The sequence below is a fragment of the Sinocyclocheilus rhinocerous genome, unplaced genomic scaffold, assembly GCF_001515625.1.
Source record: "Sinocyclocheilus rhinocerous isolate Xijiao unplaced genomic scaffold, SAMN03320098_v1.1 scaffold324, whole genome shotgun sequence".
Taxonomy (NCBI): domain Eukaryota; kingdom Metazoa; phylum Chordata; class Actinopteri; order Cypriniformes; family Cyprinidae; genus Sinocyclocheilus; species Sinocyclocheilus rhinocerous.
Window position 1 is genome coordinate 589,031 of NW_015644072.1, and position 22,509 is coordinate 611,539.

Genomic DNA, 22,509 nt, shown 5'->3' on the forward strand with positions numbered 1-22,509 from the left:
CGGCTTGATTCAGCTAAAGATATCATTTAATAATATATAATCACTAATACATAATTAATATATAATCAGACTAAAGTATCAAAGCTGCCCACGCATGTGAAACAAATATTAAAGCATAAGCTCATTTGTTTACCCACGAACAAAAATAGGCCTAAGAAAAATCTAGCTTAATTTTCGTTTGGTCGTTTTCAAACAGAACGAAATAATAATAATTATTATTATTATTATTATTATTATTATTATTATTATTATTATTATTATTATTATTATTATTATTATTATTATTATTATTATTATTATTATTATTATTATTATTATTATTATTATTATTATTATTATTATTATTATTATTATTATTATTATTATTATTATTATTATTATTATTATTATTATTATTATTATTATTATTATTATTATTAGCCTATTAGAAAATCTCTTAATTTCTTTTTTTTTTCGTATTTCGATTTGTTGTTAAATCAAACTTCAGTCATTCAAATAAAGAAATATTAAGCCCAGTTTTGATCTGATCATAGCCTAAACGAGTCATGGGTCTGAGTGCAGTTATTGGATAGCACTATATTGTAGACAGATTGGAGATTAATCCTAATAAACATGCCGCTACAATTAAAACCATTACATTAAAATACATTTAAAACAGTGTATTTCAATAATTTCAGCAGCGTGCAGATCCTCGTTTATGTCAGACTGTGGCGACAGCAGCGCGGACAGTCGCTTACTCGCTCACATACAGCCTACTATATATCTATAATAATCGGGAAAACATATCGTTTTTATGACATAATATGTCGTTATTACGAGAAAAAAATATGTCGTTTTAACAAGATAATTATATCGTTTTTACGACATATCTCGTTTTTACAAGAAAAGATGTCGTTTTAACGAGAAAACATCTCATTATTACGAGAAAATATGTCGTTTTAACGAGAAAACATCTCATTATTACGAGAAAAGATGTCGTTTTAACGAGAAAACATCTCGTTATTACGACATAATTGAGTGGGGAAAAAATATGTGTGTGGCAGCAATGCGTCACCGTAGAAAACAGTTATTTTACATTGAAATAATATTTCAGAGTATTACTATTCTTGCTGTATTTTTGATCAAATAATGTGAGCATTAGAGACTTACAAAAACATTTAAAAAAATCTTACCAACCCTAGACTTTTTAGGTGGTAAATTCAGTTCAGTTTTGTTCTATGGAATGTATTCATTATATTAGTCTTGATGGAAATATGAATACATTTATATATAAATAATATATAGTTGACATAATACACATTTGGGAAGCTGACTTGTCCTGTGGCATGACATTCTATTCTATAACTATTTTAAACAGCTTTGTTAAAAAAAAAAAATCGTTTTATAAAACGGATAGTTCCGGTCCTTGATTCTGATTGGTTGAGCCACGTTCTGCTTGGCAACCACAACTGTTTCTGAGGAACTACATTGTTTCGTGGAAGAATACCGTTTTTATTTATATCATTACACTTTATTTGCTCTGTTTTCTTCTGTGAAACCTTACTACATATATGGAATAACTGTTTTATAAAAGCAATAAGCCCCGTGAAGCCGTGGTTTACAGTGAATTTATAACAGCTAAGGGGGTTTTAGGCACTCCGCTTCGTGCCTAACAACACCCCTTAGCTGTTATAAATTCACTGTAAACCACGCTTCACGGGGCTTATTGCTTTAATTATGCATTCAGCTTTAATGACCTCATATTGTGAGACTACATAGAATATTCCTACTTAATTTTGCAAACCCAGTGAAGCTAAAAAGATGATTGTAAGTGTAAAAAAATGCCTGAGACACTAACTTTCCCTTCAACATTCATAAAAACCCTTGGTGTTGAATTTGAAGGACATGTTATATGTGAACTGTAATATATTTACAGTAATATAATACTGGGATGATGACATACTATATAAAACTGTGGACATTGCACTTCTTTTCCCACCTTCTAAACATTTTTTTTTTTTTAAATATTTGACAAGTTCATGTTGACTTGAAAGGGAAGAGATAAATGTAAAGCCTTTTTTGTCAATTCAGAAGCAATTAAACCGTCGCCTCAAAGCATTTTCACAACACTGTTTCTTTAAATCATTTATTTCAAATAAACTCTAATTTTTGTGTTTTTCTTTTTTTGCATAAGTGCAAAGTGCACCAACAGCCACCTGAGGGAAGTCTACGTCCTTAAATAAAAAACAAGAAAAGCGCACATATATTAGTACAAAATTCTTTAAAAAAATTGCACAGTTTAGGTATATAATACACATCTGTAATCTATTTCAAACTTAAATAAAATGGTAAAAGTCTCAGAGTAAACAAAATTCACAAAATTTAAAATAAAAACATTTCCCCACTAACATAATTAAAGCTGAATAATTGGGAGACCCTGTCGCTGACGTCTGGTGCATCTGTTCTGTGCTGATGTTTGACCAGACGATCTGAATCTATTGCTAAATACTTCAGTAGTTCAGTCCTACTACAAAATATAGAAGAGTACTCTTGTCTCCTATTATCGGAGTAGAGCCCCTGTTCACAATTTACACACAATAAAACCCCTATTATTTGCTCTGCAATGTTCAGAAAGACCATCCCAAATCCAGTTCTTGCACTCAAAACGTCTGTATCCCTGACGATGTGTATTGCATTGGGGCTGGGAGAGCAGCTCAGCGCCGGTAGGGGTGGAAGCCCTGTACATTGTGGTTCTGTCCTCGTCCGAAGCTGCTGGGGGCCGGTTGGGCTCCTGATGAGGGTGCGGAGGGGGCTGCGGCGTATGAGGCAGTTTGCTGGCTGGGGTCTGCAAAGCTATGACCAAAAGCACTCAGGTCCTGCCCATAACCTGTCTCAACAGACATGAATACACAGGACGTGATATTAAACACCAGTAAACTTTAAAGCACAACATGCGACTAGGCTTTCCGGACATGTCTTGTAGCCCCTCAACATTTTGCGTTAGCTGGATTTTCTCACTTCTCAAGATAAAGGCCATGTACACACTGCAGCTAAATACAGTCGTCACTTCTCATAAGACCAAAGCATACTTCAGTTTTTGCGCATACGCTAGGGCATGCATACAGTGCACGTGATTTTTGTTATTTTACGCGAATTTGTTTGTATGAAAAGTGTACTATATTTTTCATGGTATACGATAAATCAATTTCCTTAAAGGGATAGTTCACCCAAAAATGAAAATTCTGTCATCATTAATTCAAGTTGTTGCAAACCTGTACTTTTGCTGAACACAAAAAGAAGATATTTTGAAGAATGTTGGCTTCCATAGTATGGAAAAAAATACTATGGAAGTCAATGGCTACCGTCAACTGTTTGGTACAACAACTTGAAAAAATTATGACAGAATTTTCAGTTTTTGGGTGAACTATCCCTTTAAGGAAATTGATTTTTCATCATTAAACCTATAGTCAATTTTTCATATAAATTCTACAATTTTGTCCAAATTTGTCACTGTAGCTGCAATAAAACGTTATAAATATAAAATGTTAGAAAAACACGCTCAAAGTCTTTTTAGATTATGTTTTTAAATGTTTGACAAGATATTTTGAAGAATGTTGGCTTCCATAGTATGGAAAAAAATACTATGGAAGTCAATGGCTACCGTCAACTGTTTGGTACAACAACTTGAAAAAATGATGACAGAATTTTCAGTTTTTGGGTGAACTATCCCTTTAAGGAAATCGATTTTTCATCATTAAACCTATAGTCAATTTTTCATATAAATTCTACAATTTTGTCCAAATTTGTCACTGTAGCTGCAATAAAACGTTATAAATATAAAATGTTAGAAAAACACGCTCAAAGTCTTTTTAGATTATGTTTTTAAATGTTTGACTTCCTACATGCATAACTTAAAAGTAGCACATTCTTAAAAGAATTCTTCAAGGTCGTTATAGGAGCATCTTGCACAAATCTTATTCCACTTCTGGAGAACGATGGTGATTGGCGCACAGTATATTAAATAATTTGTGTTCCGCTCATGCAAAAGTAAAGGAACTGGGATCCGGTTGTGCTGCGCAGATAACTGGTCTTAGCTGCATGTTTTGGATGGGAACTACCTCTTATCATAAATCCATGGTCTAAATATTGAGAGCAGATTGTATTTGCTAGTTTTTGGTATTGGAAACCATACTATACAAAAATAGACACCTGTGTTAATGAGCGGTTGTTTAAAGGGTTAACAGATATCCGCAACTCTAGTTTAAACAAGTACACAGACATTTTTATCAGTCATATCTTCTCCAGAGAAATAGTGCCGACACTGGACAAAGACGAAACTCTCTAGTGTGCACAGATTGTCAATTGAGAATGCGTTCAGCTGTACACATACGTTAACGGTTTGCAGTAAAACTGAAGTATACTCTGGATTTATGAGAGTTAAGTCCCGAATTTTATAATTGTACAACCGTGGTTTTACTAATTTCCATGCATCTCTCTAATATTACTTTGGTTGAAAATGGGCAATACAAGCAGATTGAACTGTTGGCATCCATGTTTCTTTTTGCTGTGGTTATCACAACATCAATTCCGTACACACACAGAATTTACTCTTAAAAGCAGCTTTGCAGTGTGTACGAGGCCAAAACGACTGAAAACAAAAGTATGATGACAAATAGGTCATGAAAAACACATTTAAAGCAGTCTGGACATAAATAAAACAGAAATACCAAGGCAGAAATGCATTTCGGAGAGAATTTATTCGAAAGTCTCTAGATGAAAGTGAAACAGACTACGACGTGAACACAAATGAAGAGAAATGGATTACTTTTAAGAGTCAAGTAAAGAATTGAATTGCCAGCGCTCGCCGAATCCGCACAGATTTGTTTAGGCGTGATTGTCACACGCTGCGTGAGGGGCACAAAATCCACAGAAAACCCAGTAGAGACAATATTAGATCATCCTTCTGGCAGCAAAGCAATGCAGTGACTGGAAAAAGAACATCTGAAGCAAGCCGTCAGTTTTGTTCATATAATAAACTACAGCTACAAGCCAGACGAGTTACAATATTGTCTAATGGCGCTTCACGAGAGATTCAGGTCAAAAGAAAGCACAAACGTGGAGTTTATTTCACATAAACATGCATCTTTTGAGGCCCCCTGAATGACATGTAGCTGTACTTTAATATATCCCATGAAAAACCGAAGAGATTGATGTAGAATATGCATACGGCATATGCATATTGTACATGGGATGCATGAGAAACAGAACTGAAGCCTTATCGGTCCACAGGCTGATGTTTGTTCTATTGGGTTTGAGTGATTGTAGGATGCAGTTGCTCACCTACCTGCGCTATATCCCTGCTCTTCCTGTACATAAGTGTGAGAAGGACGCGTTGGTCCGTAGGCAGAGGGGTCCTGAGGATAGTTACCCAAGCCTAGCAGGGAGATGAGGAGACCAGGTTGACTCGACCCAAAGAGAGTCTGACTTAACTACTACCTTACAGCTCCTACCCAAGTGAACGCTGCCCTCTCCTGCTCTCAGGGCTCATGGACAGAACATGTGGATGGATCGACCCCACGCTCTTTCTAAATGAGTATGTTTATCAGGCTGCTTGGCCATCGAGGTGCTGATGAATGGAAGCAAAGCAGCAGCGTGACATACAGCGGCTGATGAGACCACCCATACATACATCCAGCCCACACAGACAGCCTGACCCCATGCTAACAGCCCTCTATCTATGGCAAAGAAAAGTGACTGGACTAAATCAGGCTTAAAGACTTCATCTTTGATTGTCTGGCATAAAATTCATTGTTATGTTTGTTATGCCCAATACTGACATTTTCAGTATTGATTCTGGTGTAAAGCTGCACATTTACCTCTCAGATTGATATTAATGCGAGCCTGACATAATAACTAAAGCGGTGCGTTTTGTGAAGCAAATGAGAGTGGTGCTTGCACATGAAAAACTCGCCAGAACAATACTAGACAGCTGTTGGTGGTAAAATATGTGGTTGTTAGGGCAATCTGAATGATTGCTAGGTAGTTGCTAAGAATGGTTAGCGTTTTCTGTGTGGTTTCTAGGATGTTCTGAGTGGTTGTTAGGACATATATGATAACTATTTGGTTGCTAGGACTTTGCTATGTGGTTTGGTAGTGTGATCTGGGTGGCTGCTAAAGTGTACGACTGCTAAGGTGTTCTGGGTGGTTGCTAAGATGTTGTTATGTGGTTGGTATGGTGATCTAAGAGGTTGCCAGGATGTTATGCAGTTGCAAAGATGAGAGTTGTTGATAGTAAGATGCAAAGCTGTTGCTAGGTTGTTCTTGGAGGTTGCTATGTAGTTGCGAAGGTGTTCTGGGAGGTTGCTAGGGCACTGTTGGGGGTTCTGAGTGGTTGCTAGGATATTACTAGGGTGCTAGGATGTTGCTATGCAGTTGCTAGAATGTTCTGAGTGATTGTTAACATTTTGCTGTGAGGTTGCTATGGTTTTCTGGGTTGTTGCTGCAGGATATGATTTTTATGGTGTTGTTTTATGTTGTTAGGGTTTTGTTATGTTGTTATACAGTTGCAAAAATTAGAGTGTTTGGTAATGAGTAGCTATGTGGTTGCTAGGGTTTTCTGGATGGTTTCTAAGTAATGTAGTTGTTAAGGTGTTCTGAGTGGTTGCTAGGACATTGCTCTACAGTTGCAAAGATATCCTGGGTGGTTGTTAGCATTTTACGGTGCGGCTGTTGCTAAAGTATATGGCTGCTAAAGTGTTCTGGGTGGTTGCTAAGATGTTGCTATGTGGTTGGTACAGTGATCTAAATGGTTGCCAGGATGTTATACAGTTGCAAAGATGAGATTTACTGATAGTAAGATGCAAAGCTGTTGCTAGGTTGTTCTTGGAGGTTGCTATGTAGTTGCAAAGGTGTTCTGGGAGGTTGCTAGGACACTGTTGGGGGTTATGAGTGGTTGCTAGGATATTACTAGGGTGCTAGGATGTTGCTATGCGGTTGCTAGAATGTTCTGAGTGATTGTTAACATTTTGCTGTGAGGTTGCTATGGTTTTCTGGGTTGTTATTGCAGGATATGATTATTAAGGTGTTGCTTTATGTTGTTAGAGTTTCTTTATGTTGTTATACAGTTGCAAAAATTAGAGTGGTTGGAAATGAGTTGCTATGTGTGCAAAGATGTCCCTAGTGGTTGTTAGCATTTTACTGTTGCTAAAGTATACGGCTGCTAAAGTGTTCTGGGTGGTTGCTAAGATGTTGCAAAGTGGTTGGTAAACTAGATTGTTCTGGGAGGTTGCTAGGACATTACTAGGGTAATAGGATGTTGCTATGCGGTTACTAAGATGTTCTGAGTGGTTGTTAATGAGCTGCTATTTGGTTGCTAGGGTGATCTGGATGGTTTCTAAGGTGTTTTGGGTGGTTGCTAGGACATTACTGCGCGATTGCTAAGATGTTCTGAGTGGTTGTTAGCATTTTGCGGTGCAGCTGTTGCATAAGCATATGGTTGCCAGTATGTTGCTATGTGGCTGGTAAGGTGATACGAGTTGTTGCTAGAATGTTGTTATGTAGTTCCAAATATGAAAGTTGTTGTTAGTAAGTTGCTATGCAGTTGCAGTGTTCTGAGTGGTTCCTAGGACCTTGCTATGCATCTGCAAAGATGTTCTGAGTGATTGTTAGCATGTTGCTAAAGTATATGTTAATGTGATCTGGGTGGTGGCTAGGGTATTCTTGGTGGTTTCTAAGGAATGTAGTTGCTAAGGTGTACTAGGTGGTTGCTAGGATGTTGCTAAGCTGTTTAGGGTGATTGCCAGGATGTTGCTAGGGTGTTTTGGGTGATTGCCAGGATGTTGCTAGGGTGTTTTGGGTGGTTGCTAAGAAGTTCGGAGTGGTTGTTAGTGAGTTGCTAAAGTGTTAAGGCTGATTTTCTGTGCCTAGATATGGATCTGTTCGACCCAAAATCAAAATTCTGTCATCATTAATTAACACTCAGGTCATTCCAAAGCTATATGACCTCTATGGAACATAAAAGTAAAAATTTTGAGAAATTCTTTAAAGTATTTTTTTTTCTTTATCCATACAAAAACTGTTTAGTTACCAACATTTTTCAGAATATCTTCTTTTGGGTTCTGCAGGGTTTGGAACGACATGAGGGTGAGTAAATGATGACAGAATCTCTTTAAGTGCAAGCATTTTTTGGGGCTTTTCTCACAGGCAAAATGTCCAATCGCTTGGGAAAGTATTTGCACACCTATTCTTAAGAAGCTACATGATTGGAGGCATCATTCAGGTTTGTAGCACGAACGGTACAGGATGAATAATGTGGCGAATTTTAATACTTAGGGTTAGAGGTTTGTTGTATTAATAATTGCTACAGTAATAGCAGCTTTAGCAAGCACCGCTAAATGTACCGCGTCCCACATCTCGCTGACCTCCAGATGCTTTTAGCTCAGACCGCTTTTATGAACTAGTGGTCTATGACTATTTCTGAAGGGTCAGTTCTATTTTCTATAGTCTAATGGATGCTCCAGATTTCCAGCACCTGCACCAAGAGGCATTCTTTGTCTTATACTTGGTCAAAGTCTGAAGTCAGTTAAATCTACCTGTGAAATCTGTCATCTGGTCAAAAGCAGCATTGCAGTACAGGATGATCTAATTCACACATACCACTGGATAAACCCCCACAGACTGTGTATCAAAAATCTAGAGGCCTTGGTTGAGGTTAAATAGACTGAGGGTCTGTGTGGAAGCGTGTGTATGTGATGTCATCATGCCTGTTCAGCTGTGTGAACAGGAAGCAGAACCCCTGTGATGGGCTACAGCACATCTGCGGTGGTTTGGTGCCACGTTTCAGTACACTCTTACCATACTGGCTGTAGGAGAAGTCTGGCTGTGCTGGGGCGGCTTTGCTCAGGTCCTGAGAGGGAGTCGTCACCGGGGCAAAACCTAAATGCCCTGCACCTGGCGTGGCGGGAGGGGGAGGCATTCCCTGTGCTACAAACTGGTCACCTTGAGGTGTTCCAAAGCTATATCCTATGTTGAAAAAGAAAGAAAAATAATGCAGGAATCTTACAATCTTGTTTGAGGTTGTTCAACTTACCCATATTTATACCTTATACACAAAATATTTTCATTTTAAAAAATACTGCAGTTTTAATATCACTTGTCTTTGGGTCATATACAGAAATGATAACTCTAGTACTGCAAAAATATAAAACAGTTTCACCTACCAAACTGAGGTTGTGTGCTAAAGCCCTGTTGGGGGTATCCCTGAGGTGCCCCAAATCCCCCTGTAGGTGGTGCTGCTGCAACTAGAAATGCATTAAATGGAGAAGGAGGTTGAGCGGGTGCCCCACGGCCAGCAGGTAAAGGAGGTCCATACCCACCTGAAACACAGAGGGGGTTCAGTTAGTCAAAACTCACTGGGTCGTAGTGCTAGTTTATAATAAACTCAAGAAAGCTTATAGTCTTTATAGTCTAACACATGCGCACACACTTTTGGCAGAGATCTAATGTCCTTGCGTTATTCAGTCTTTGGGCGGCGCGCTAATGTTGATTGACAGGCTCGAAGAACACACACATATAAAGTATATTCGGGCGTGGTATGAATTGGCCTTTTAGTCAGATCTCTGGATGGCAAAATATAATAACCAAATCAATCTGTAATAATAAAACAGAACATACCAAGAGGTTGACCTGTAGACACCCAAACACCTGGAACAAAAAACACATTTTAACTAACAGACCATGAAACTTCAAACTGAATCAGAATTGTACGTCAAATGGGGGCGAAGCCAAAACATGTTCAATTAAAGTGTTGCATTTCTGGATTCCCGCCAGGCAGAGCAGGCTTTTTTTGGGGGGCGAGATCTACGTGAAAACATTCCCCCTCTCATGGCAGACAAACCCAGTGTGGCTTAGCCAGATGGCGCAAAGAGCGCAAGCTGACCTAAAGCAAAGCGTGACTGATACCAGTTGGCTTTCAGTATCATTTTTCAGGTTGGGACGTGTTATGCTCCCGCTGCGTTCTGGCCCACCGTGTCACTCACCCTGAGGCCCGTAGCTCTGCTGCCAGCTCGGAGCTGGTTGTGCTGCCCAGCCATTGGCTGCACTTAAGATGGCTCGGGTCCCCCACTGACTGGCTCCCAGCTGACCGGGGGCGGGAGCTTTGCTGTCCCGTGGCTCCGCCTTCTTCACTTCAACCTGCACAAAGGACAAGAGGTTGTAACTAGCGAGAGGAGAATTTACATACTGCCTACCTCCCCCACTCACCTATCAGAAACTTTAGCCCTCACCTCTGAAAAGATACTCTTACTGCCAAATACATGACCGTAGTCCAGATGGAATGGAATATACTTGGTCTCTTCAATTTGATAACTTTTTAAACCAATGTTTCTGAGGTACTTGGGTAAGAAAGGGAAATTTAAGTTCACTAAATCTCTATAGTTCAGATGGTTCACTAAAACTCTATAGGTCAGATCAAGCAGGTCGGGTTCTGCTTAAACTTGAGAATAAATACTAACATTAATTTTTCATGACCACAGACGTACCTGAGAAACACCGTCCCTGCACATATCTTACATCTCAGCTCTTTTAAATAGTTATAAACTGCTGATAGAAAATTAAGACTTACCTCCCCCTGGCTAATGCTTAAGAACCTCAGTTTAGATACGACAATAGAAATATAAGGGTCAATGATGTTTAAATGACAATCTAATTGTACCAAATAATTAACATGCAGATAATAAAAATGGAGAGACAAAAGTCTAATCAGAGAGGAATCTTCATACTGTGTCAAATATGAAATTAATATGACTTCCACATTTTCTGAAGAAAATTAGCATGGTGTTTGCCCTTGCTTATGATGCTAGGATGATGTGGTTTGTTGCCAAGGTGTGGCTAAACAGTTGCTAAGGTTTTCTTAGTGACTTTAGTGCACATCTATGCAGATGCTTATAGGCCCAGATCAAAAGATCCCACCCCAAAGACTACAATATTCTGGTCTCTAGATATGTCTTCGGACTCTATTAAAGTTGCGATGTAATGGTAGTAGTAACCGGTCTTTTCTTCTGTATTGTGATGTACATTCGAGTGAAACTGATTAACAAAAAAGAAAGAAATGCAGGGCGTAAACTAGGTTCAATCCAACGGTTGTTGATTGGATGGAAGCAGATCTTAACGCGAGCTTGAACTTTTTTTTTCACATAAGCACAAATCCAGAGAACGTCAACTTGCATAGTTTCCTCGCAGATTCAGACCGAGCAAACAGCGCAAACGACTGCCTGAAAGAAAACAGACGGGCTCTATTACACTGTTATTTGAGCAGAATATCTCAATAGAGATTGCTCAAATCCAACTTGCATGTTGCATGTAGAGAGAGAGAGAGAGAGAGAGAGAGAGAGAGTGTGTGTGTGTCAAAGTGTGTGTGCGCATGGTTGCCAGGTTGGAAAGATTAAGTAAACCAATTGGCCGAAAATGTATCGAGTTGAGAAAAAAGCTTTGAATGGGGGATTTAAACTCTTCGCATCTGGCAACCGCAACCATGAAAGCTTGTGGAGGCTTGTTACCAAAACAAGATAACACAAATGCCAATTTAAAATGAAATGTTATCAGGATAAATAACCAGCAGGCAAATATCGTGAGAAGCAGAAATCGTGATCAGGAATAAAATACGATTCATCGTGCAGCCCTGAGCAATGCTTCTCTTAGCAATTACCACTAATTATAGAATTATCCAATTAGGTGAATGGCATTCTATTACCTGCCACTCAGATAAAAAAAAATGGATAGATGTAGGTTAACACACACAGGGAAGTTTCACTCCAGTTAAAGTGGAGATCCAGAAATAGAGCGGAGACTCTAAAGGGGGTGAGTTATTGGGGTCACCTTGCATCAAGAGCGAGAGACAATATTTTTCTGTTGGAAAGCAGCATAAATGTAACGACTCTCTTTTCGTCTCTCTGAGCAATGCTTCTCTTAGCAATTACCACTAATTATAGAATTATCCAATTAGGTGAATGGCATTCTATTACCTGCCACTCAGATAAAAAAAAAATGGATAGATGTAGGTTAACACACACAGGGAAGTTTCACTCCAGTTAAAGTGGAGATCCAGAAATAGAGCGGAGACTCTAAAGGGGGTGAGTTATTGGGGTCACCTTGCATCAAGAGCGAGAGACAATATTTTTCTGTTGGAAAGCAGCATAAATGTAACGACTCTCTTTTCGTCTCTCTCCAATAATGGCATGTGAAGAACAATAGCCCAGGTACCGTAGTACATGATTCCTTCAGGAACACGGACCCAAGTCAAGGAGAGCGTCAGCGAGCGAGAGCAAACTCAATGTAGGACAAAAACTACGAAGCTATTCTGGAGTCTTGAACAAACTTGCTGGAAGTGGTTTTTCACTTTAAATCAGCACACTGCAGTCATGACAAAGCAAGGAAATGCCTCGGGAGACCAAACGCAAAAAGTCAGAGACGAGCCCCTGTGAATTGCTCTGCATTAATGAGGCTATTAGTCAAAAAAAATTTGAGAAATGCTAGTGGTTTATTTTCAAAAAGCAGATCAACCTCAAACCGGCCATGCTGGGAGTGATATTTTACTAAGTGGAGCTGGTGAGGTGAGATAACACGTCATGCGACTTGTTCAGTCTTGCGCTATCCCTCGAAACAGACTAATACACCTAGGTATCAGACAATAATCTTACGTTACAGAGACGTTTGCTACCCGCCCAAAGCCCATTTGGAATAGACTAACAGACACAGTATGGAGATTTTAATATTGAGGTCACTTAATTGAGATTTCTCTTTGCCTTTTGGGATAATATAGAACTCAAATAGTAAGTGACCTGACAGTAATAACCTGAATAAAAGAAAGAAAGAAAAAAGAAGAAGAAAAAAAAAAAAAGGAAACCAACTGGTTCTTTAGGCGAGTGCTGATATAACACTTAATGTTTTAAGGTTCTCTTAGCATTTATAAATATTAGTGCTGGGCAACGATGAATTTTTTTTAATCGAAATTAATCGCATGATTTTTTCTGCGATTAATCGCATTATGCGCAAAATTCAATAATGAATTCAAAAGTACTGTATTGCGCACTTTTATTTTAAAAGTACTGCTGTATGAACAAAAGTGCAATAACATTTGGTTTGCAAACACTTTAAACAAATAAGGTGCTTTTTTACAGCAGTATTCCCTTTACATAGTAGAAGTTAAAATATTTCTTGTAAATGTCAACTTAAACATTAATGTAATCAAATTAAAATCTCCTTTTCATACACCGGACGCGAGCGGCATGGCGCGACAAAATACTATAGAAACCCATTATAATCAGTGATGCTGTCTACACTGGATGCCGCACCGCAACAGCTAAAGTCTGTCTACAATGACTGGATGCATCACGCGACAAAGCGACCATTGCAAATTATTTGAATTTTGTGTCAGTACGTCATAGATAGAACGAGGCAGCAGTTTACTGTTGGGGATTTGTCGGTCGCGCCGCGCCGCATCCAGTGTAGACAGCATCACTGATTATAACAGGTTCTATAGTATGTTGTTGCGCCGCTCGCGTCCAGTGTAGACACGGAGTTAGGCACACCCCAAATGCTCTCATTGGTTGAGACGCATGATGACGCCCATCCCAAACCAGTACTGATCAACATCCCACCCCTCCTGTGACCCATGGTTTGTCTGTATGTGTATTCAAAGCCAGTGAGCAACAGACTTTCAAAATAATAATAATAATAATAATAATAATAAAAATTGCGTTAATGCGTGATAAAATAATTTTCGGCGTTAATTAATGCGTTAACGCAATAATAACACGTTAACTTGCCCAGCCCTAATAAATATACTAATATTTTATAATCCAAAAATAATAGCAACATATTCTGGTAGTTTACTTAATAATTTAAATTCCCTAAATTAGTCACTTTTATACAGCATTACAGCACCTAAAGGAGCGGTCCAAATGAACCAAGCCTTGGGCGACTAACATGGTCAGAAATTTATGTACAAATGTGTACAATTTAACCCTTTCATAGGACAAGTCAGGTAAACAAAACACAATAAAAAAGGTTTTGCTCAATATATTGTAAACTTTCCCCAGATTGGGAGAGAAATAATGTTTTTGAGAATGAAAAAAAAACTCCCTCAGACATTAAACGTCAATTTTCTAATTATTTACACATGTTTGGTCGCCCAAGCTTTAGTTTCTGTTGTAGGGGAAAATAAAACTACAACTACACACTTTTTTGCCCATGATGTCGTGAAAATGCATGTTGACAGCCTGGTCCACTGATTGTTCGGCCTCGAAAGTAATAAATCCAAAACCTAGCCAACGACCAAAAGTCAACAGAGCAGCAGGGTGTTGGGACAGAACAGCTATAAGAACATAAGAGGGATGGGGTGGGGGGTACCTGAGGTTCAGATGACATCACGGCCCGAATCACCAGGAAAGGTCACAGGTGGAGACCCGAAAGGACAGAAGCGTTACGTATAATTTAGCTCCCTTCAATACTTTAACCCTGAACATATTTAATGATTAACAGCCACAGAGGGCATTCGATAACTGAAGTCCGGTCTTACGCAACCTCAGATCAGATTTGTCAAATTATAGGTTTGATTTTTTTCCCCTGCCTTTTAAGTTTCATCCGAACCTCACTTTCATCACCACCCCAATCTTACACAACAAATGTGAGCAGCAACCACAGTTATCAATGCATAACAAGAATGATCATTACAACTACAGGTTTTACTGGTTTTTCTCAAAGCTTCCCAAAATGCTTTAGTACTTTGGGCAAACCGAGAGAACAAAGATTGAAACACTGCAACAAAAGCACCACAAGGATATAAGGATATTTGTGAAACATTTAATGCAGCCCAGGTTCTCGTGTGGTGTAAGCCCGGTTAATGCTCAATTTCAGTGATCTGCATGGAGGCTCGAGGACAGTGAAAAAGACGCCACCGCATGCACCCATGCGTGCAGGGGTCGCGTAGTCAGAACTATCAAAGTGGGCCGCCGAAGCGGAGCGCGATTCCAAGGTCACTTACGCGATAAGACAGAGCACGATCCTCCAGCAGCAGCTGAGTTTAGCTGCGCCAGATCCACCAGTGTGAACTAGTTTCCGTCAGATCAGATAACTGTGGCAGAACTGGGCTGCGAGAATCTCCACTTTGGGATCTAACCTGATTCCGATTGCGCGTCCTTTGAGAATGAAGAGATCTGAGAATTCGTACACTATGTGGAGCAGAACCATCTGTTTAAACGAGGACTAAATATACTCAACCTGCCCTTCATCATCAGGCCTGGTTTCATTAAAAAGTCAATTTAATGCACTCATGTCTGTTACAGACTACTGAAAACTGACTAGTTGTTGGGCTGTCTGGCAAATCTGTCATCTAGTAGGTCCTGTTTAGGTGCCGTTCACACTGGACAGCATCTGAACTCAATTTACTTTTGAAGGCGGTGAATTTGCACAAGCGATACTTTGACAACTGGTGCTTTAAGTGAGATGAATTTAGAGACACAACTTCCTGAAGAGGGTTTTGCGATGCTGAAAGTACTGCACGCTAATGCACAGCACTCCTTGAATTCATTCCCATTTGCACTTACATCCAAAAAATAGCAATCCACTAGATGGTTGATGGATGGCAAGTCGATCATCCTGGCCCTTCCCTTTTAGTCAAAACATTGTGATATCCTGCATCCATAAAGCTACTGAGAACACAAACCTGACTTTAACAGCTAGGCAGTGTGTAATTACTCTATTATGAAGAGTAAAACGCAAACAGTGAACATCTGGCACACTTGTTTGATGCAGTTTTTGTAAAGAGAAAGCAATGCGTAAATTGTCTGACAATAAGCCACTGCCTGTAGTTGGGCACAAATTGAAGCATTAACCATGTTTACACCAGAGAAACAGGCATGGGTGTGTTTCACACCATGCCTTAATCTGTGTGGTGCCACTATCTGTATTGTATCCTACAAGAAAGAACAGACATATCTCAGGAAAAACGTTAATGCATTCAAACACTTGACAAGGAAAACAGGGACATAAAAAGAAAGATAGAAAGGGCTTACTTAAATGTACTACATTGCAATAAACACTCAGTTTGTTGATCAATCAAATGTAAATGTTCATTAAAAAACTTATTTAATGTCTAAAGGTAAATAGAAATGAATTTCAGTGATTCAGGAAATGTAATAAGACAACTGCAAATGTTCACATGACAAACTATTCCACGTTTACCCAACGAGAGTGAAATGTGAGAAGCATTATAAGGTCAAACAGTAAACGCAGAGGAAACGGCTCTGTTTTCTGGAAGACATGGAGGACATGGTTTGAGAAAATGTAAATGTTGCGCTGAAATCTTTACGTAAACTGTGTAAAACAGGATTTTAAAATGAAATAGCTGTTTTTTTTATTTCTTCAGTCATTGGTTTCATTTCTCATTTAGCTCTTCAGCGGGACCACGTCATGGCCACAGTGTGTTTTCAGCTGGTCATATATGTGCTGTTATGGAAAACAGGTACTAGCTAGATAAAAAAAACTGTGGATCTATTGAACTGTATTTGAAAAATGTCAGCCATACTGCATTACACTGTTTTGAAATTTTACAGAGACCGTTCACACACTCCTTGTCCTGTTATTTAATTTCCCCATGGAACACAAAATTGGAATTTATTGAAAAATCTTCACACTAAATGATGAAATTGGTTTAATTTTCCCGGGATTTTTGTGGCCCATGCAGCTATAAAGGGTCTTAAAGGCAGGTTGAGGCCCTTGCTATTTTTCAATCTGCAAAAAACACTATTAAAAAGCAGAACATACAAGTCAAGCATTATATGTTTTAAGTCTTTTGAACAGATTAAGATTTAAGTACTTTTTAATAAACATATCTAGCAAGCATTCACATTCAGTTATAAAAAAAACAAAAAAAACACACACACACACGAAGATAGTTCCATAATTTCTCCTTTTGTGTTCCACAGAAAAAAAAACAGCACACAGGTTTGAATAGAGTAAAAAAAGAGACCATTTTCATTTTTGGATGAACTATTCCTTTAAGGCACAAGCAGATGTGCAAGACGTTGAACTGACTGAGCATGTTTGATGCAAATGTTTGCGTGTCATGTGGATGCCGCTGATTTGCCTTGCCACCATGCAAGAGCTGAGACACACCAAAGCAAGCATCACACACATGAGAGGGGCAGATGGCCTGCGTGATGTTCTCTTCTCTTTGGGTCGGAATAGTTTGTCTTGTGCATGAGGTGAGAGAAAGACTCAATGGGAGCAAATATGAATGTGTGGATTACCTCGAGGCCTCTGTTTCTCTGCGTCATAGATCATTACCACCTCTGTGACCTTCAAAAGGGAGAACAGCACCGTGAAGGACGAAACCGACATAAAAAACGGCATCATATATAGAACATATTACATACAGTGGGGTTCAAAGGCGTGAAAATCACTTATTCAAAATCGAATGTAAAGCTAAAAATACCAATGAAATCTCATGTAAAATTAATAAGAGATATATTTAGGATTTTGCACATCTAGGTCACTTATCAATAAGCAAGAACATGACCATGTAACCTTTCGGACTCCACTGTATATGCTCATTTGTGCATCGCCTGACATCATTTCAACATTTTTATGGAATTTATCTAGTTATTAATAATGCCCGATTAAAGAAAAATGGTACATTTCTGCATCTGTGTCAATCTCACCACTCCAAATCTGTTGAAATAATCCCTGAGTTCAGCTTCACCGCAATTATGAGGAATTCCACCCACAAATATCTTCTTAGATTTATTGCAGTCACTTCTGCTTCCTTTCTAAAACACACACAAAAAAGAATATTTTAGCTTTTTTTTTTAGAGTTAGGCAAAGACTGGACAACTAAAGCAATAATAAAATGAAATCAACTGTAGTTTTCAGACTATAATGAACATACTTGTATTAAAAAACAAAAACAAAAACATGATGTGGTTTTACATTTTCAAGTTCTTACCCAGCCGTCTTTTGCCCGAGTCTTCTCAGGCTGCATCCCTCTTGGCGTACAAGGCTTTGGGTCGATCTGCGAGAATAAACAGATAACACTTATTTAATTAAAACGAAGAAATCAAACCAGCATGCCATTGGAGCACTTGATTTTGGGGTCAAATGATGCAGATGTTTTTAAGTGAGCATGAAATGTGATGCATTTATCATAACTGGGCAAAACAGTGATTCTCCTCACATTTCTTCCATCCAGGTTATGAGGTTTGGTGTCCAGGACAGTCCGTACGCAGTTGGGGTCTTTAAACTTCACAAAGCCGAAGCCCCTGGACTGATTTGTGCTTTTATCTTTCATGATGACACAATCCACAACCTCTCCATACTGAGAAAAGTAGTTTCGTAACGTCTCTAACAAAACACAGAAAGGAATAATTAGGACAAAAACGGGACTTTTGATACATTTAGAACTGTGGTTCTTAACTGGTGGGTATCTGACAACTGGCAGAAGTGAGCCAAACCAGACTAGAGACCAGATTCAATATAATAACTTCAACCTTAAAAACCAATGTAATATCTGGGTTCTGAAGCAACACCAGCTGAGAACCACTGCTTCAGATCATCATTCTTCAGAGCCACACCGACAGATTCTACAACAACACATGCACAACAGCCCAATGCAGCGCAGATGTATGCGGCAACATGTCAAAGCAAGAATGACATTACATGCAATTACTGACATTACATAAAATCATCATATGACAGGAATAAGTACAGCAAACAAGGCTTGTATAACATTATATGAAAAGCAAATTTGAAAAGAAAGCATTAAAAAAAACCCCGCCACAAACAATATTAGATCATTTTCCAATCGATTTCCTCATTGCATTTTACGCATGCCATTTGATACAGGCTTTATCCGATTTCTGGAGCTTGCGTCTAACCGCTCTCTCACTTGCACCCACATACTGAAAAGGCAAGCTCAGCCCCTGAGTGACAGCCTGGTTTCTACGCTGGGAACATGCCGAGCAAATATAAGATTATGGAGAATATTATAGCGTGCATCAAGCCAGCAGGGCAACGTTTTTAATGAAACGCACACTATGGTGATACAGGCTTGGAGTGCTCACACTTGCATTATTGAAGAGCAACTAATGTTACTGTATAAAACTATAAGAAGGTTAATACGACAGTTACACTCACCCTGGGTGGTGCTCCAATCCAATCCACCCACAAACAGCTTCCTGCAACACAAAGATGAGGGAACGTCACAATGCATTTGTGTTCATTCAGAAAGGAACATGAGTCAAGGTGAAGGGGAGAAAACCCGTTCGCCCTTGGCAGAGAAAGCCTGATCTGACTGATCTGTGCGGTCTAACGAGTCATAAGCAGAAATCAACCATACATTTGATTAACCCCGACCCACTCCGAAACCATCTCAGACATGAGCCGGTTTAACAGATCTAAGTTACCTGGCTGATGTAAACTACTGCAGGCTGGGTCACACTGTGCATGCATGATTTTCTCTTCTGGTCTGATTATAAATCTTATAGCATGAAAGTCAGAGAGATGAAATCCTCCAATATGACTGTTAAAAAAAGTAGTACTTGTAATAAAAAAAACAAACAAAAAAAAACAAGAGTGATACAAGTCTCCAGTTTGTGATTATAAACTTACAGGATAACAAGACTCTAGTTTGATTATAAAACGTACGATATGAAAGAAAGAAAGCGATATAAACCTCCAGTTTGTGTTTTATAAAACTTACACTATAAAAGGAGAGTGATAAAATACTCCAGTTTGTTTATAAGAAACTTACTGCAAAAAAACTACAAGCCTCCAGTTTGACAGCTGATCCCTTTTCTGTCAATCTATCTCTTTGCTAAGTTATTCAAGCATTTTATCAGTTAAATTAACTGAAAGCATGTCGGTGTCAAACTGAAGGAGTTTACTGGAGCTCGGCAGGCTGGCTCGCTCGTATCTGCTGTCCTCCGGGCGGCCCGCTGCGCATCTTTCTCCGCCGGAACGGGACGGGTACGTTACATCCAAACACTGTCATATAATACACCGTGTCTTACCCGATTTCATCTCCAGCTATGTTGCTGTTCATCTCCGTGGCGAGGGTTGTGGACGGGAGTGCTGACATGGGTCCGCTCGCTCGGTCTCCTGCCGGTCTCCGCCGCCCGGGAAGGTCACACTCCGCTTTCGGTTCAAACCGAATCTGCGCAACACTGACGCGAGACACGGGGCGCCTCAGCAAGGGCAGTGCATTGAGCGCGCAGGATGATGGGAAATTGAGTCCACTATGCGAAAGTAAAAAATAAACAAATTTGACACGGTAAACAAGATATTAGAATGTTTTATGTAAATAGTCTAAATATAGATATAATTATTAAGATGTAGCCTATAATATATTTATTATTAAAATAACATTAGCATATATTGGGCGTAAATAAACAATAGCAACATTGATAGATATTAGCATGAGTATGCCCAAGAAAGTTCACTCGCAAATTCATTTGATTTTGAAGAATGTCCTGGCTATTTTTTTTATATATAGTGATAATTACTGATGACTGAGGCTGTCCAGCTTTGCCATTCACTGATGATTCAACTCTGTTCTCATAAAAGTTCATGTGAAAGGCAGCAATAAGCAATTCAGGAATTAATCACTATTTTTGTCAGTTTTTTTTTCCCCCAGTGATTCGGTTGTTCCAGGTAACAAAACAGGTCCGAATGATTTGTTCGCAAATCAGACCGATTCAGTACATGACTCACTGATCCGGTTGAAGTGGTTCACAGGTCAATGGAGGGAATATTTACTCCTTATTTCAGTTTGTTTCTCACACTAAGCCATCATATGACTTCAGAAGGCTTGAAATAGAGTGCATGAACCACTTTTACAAAATTTCTAATGTTTTATGGTGCTTTTACATTCTTTTTGAAACATTGAAATTCAGTCCCCATTTAATGTAACTGCATTGGAGAAAGTGGCCTGTACATTATTAAAATGTCTCTTTATGTCTATTTTATGTCTATATGTCTATTTATCCCACAGAGAAAAGAAAAGGTTTGTAAAGACTTGAGTAAGTAAATGAAAACAGAATCCCTTTTTTTTTTGTGAACTATCTCTTTAAGAAATTTCAGTTCCGAGTGTGCTCAATCGTGATCCAGTGATAAGCTGTTTGGAATGAGCTCTGTTCTCATAAAAGTTCATGTGAAAGGCAGCAATAAGCAATTCAGGAATTAATCACTATTTTTGTCAGTTTTTTTTTTTTTCAGTGATTCGGTTGTTCCAGGTCACAAAACAGGTCCGAATGATTTGTTCGCAAATCAGACCGATTCAGTACATGACTCACTGATCCGGTTGAAGTGGTTCACAGGTCAATGGAGGGAATATTTACTCCTTATTTCAGTTTGTTTCTCACACTAAGCCATCATATGACTTCAGAAGGCTTGAAATAGAGTGCATGAACCACTTTTACAAAATTTCTAATGTTTTATGGTGCTTTTACATTCTTTTTGAAACATTGAAATTCAGTCCCCATTTAATGTAACTGCATTGGAGAAAGTGGCCTGTACATTATTAAAATGTCTCTTTATGTCTATTTTATGTCTATATGTCTATTTATCCCACAGAGAAAAGAAAAGGTTTGTAAAGACTTGAGTAAGTAAATGAAAACAGAATCCCTTTTTTTTTTGTGAACTATCTCTTTAAGAAATTTCAGTTCCGAGTGTGCTCAATCGTGATCCAGTGATAAGCTGTTTGGAATGTACTATCAGCAAACCTGGTTCAACAGGTTAAAAAATACACTGTTATCAGTGTTTATAGGACAGGAGAAGGAGCTGCTACAGTCTAGACTCTAGAGTATGAAAACCAAAAAGGATTTATACGCAGCCAAACATTTCTATTAATTAGGCTACTGATTAAATCCACTATATTAATCTGTCGGGAGTTAATTTAAATAACATACAACCACATTACCTAAGCAGGACAAATTAGTTTTGCTTTCAATAGTCAATTTAAATGAATGAATTCAGATTTCCCATAGTGTTTTGTTTGCTGCTCACAGAATGTGAATTGTTATAGCCTATGCAAAGGGATCAATTAAAGGGGTCATATGATGCGATTTCAATTTTTCCTTTCTCTTTGGAGTGTTACAAGCTCTTGGTGCATAAAGAAGATCTGTAAAGTTGCAAAGACTAAAGTCTCAAATCCAAAGAGATATTCTTTATAAAAGTTAAGAGTCAACCACGCCTACCTAAAACGGCTCGTTCTAACACGCCCCCACATATCTACGTCACTATGTGGGAAGATTTGCATAACGCCGCTCAAATGTTCACGCAAAAAAAGAAGGCGTAACTTAAATTCTTGCTGTTGCCTCCGCTGCCATGTTGTGGAGTCGCTGTGTGTTTCGTTGTGAAAGCGAAACTACTTTGTTTGGCCTTCCAAAAGAGGACACACTAGAAATCAGTGGTTAAGTTTTTTTTTAAAACCTTTTCCAGAACAGTTCAACCCAAATATTCAGATGTGTATGTGGAAAA

At 38.7% G+C, this 22,509-nt stretch overlaps 1 protein-coding gene across 3 annotated transcripts; it reads right to left on the minus strand.

Moving 5' to 3' along the window:
* Positions 1-2,444: 2,444 nt before the first annotated feature.
* dazap1 (DAZ associated protein 1) lies at positions 2,445-20,212 on the minus strand. Of its 3 annotated transcripts, XM_016575564.1 has the most exons (13): positions 20,043-20,212; positions 19,168-19,208; positions 18,209-18,375; positions 17,981-18,046; positions 17,697-17,804; positions 17,286-17,334; positions 14,217-14,299; positions 10,017-10,170; positions 9,652-9,681; positions 9,198-9,353; positions 8,833-9,000; positions 5,324-5,413; positions 2,445-2,866 (listed from the first exon to the last, which is right to left on the minus strand). In XM_016575564.1, the coding sequence occupies exons 1-13, from the start codon at positions 20,108-20,110 to the stop codon at positions 2,694-2,696; spliced, it is 1,353 nt and encodes a 450-aa protein (XP_016431050.1). In that variant the 5' UTR covers positions 20,111-20,212; the 3' UTR covers positions 2,445-2,693. The 3 variants fall into 3 exon arrangements, with proteins under 3 accessions (XP_016431050.1, XP_016431051.1, XP_016431052.1); XM_016575565.1 differs by lacking the exon at positions 5,324-5,413 and having other exon boundaries at positions 20,043-20,208; XM_016575566.1 differs by lacking the exon at positions 5,324-5,413 and having other exon boundaries at positions 2,753-2,870; positions 20,043-20,211.
* Positions 20,213-22,509: the final 2,297 nt, after the last annotated feature.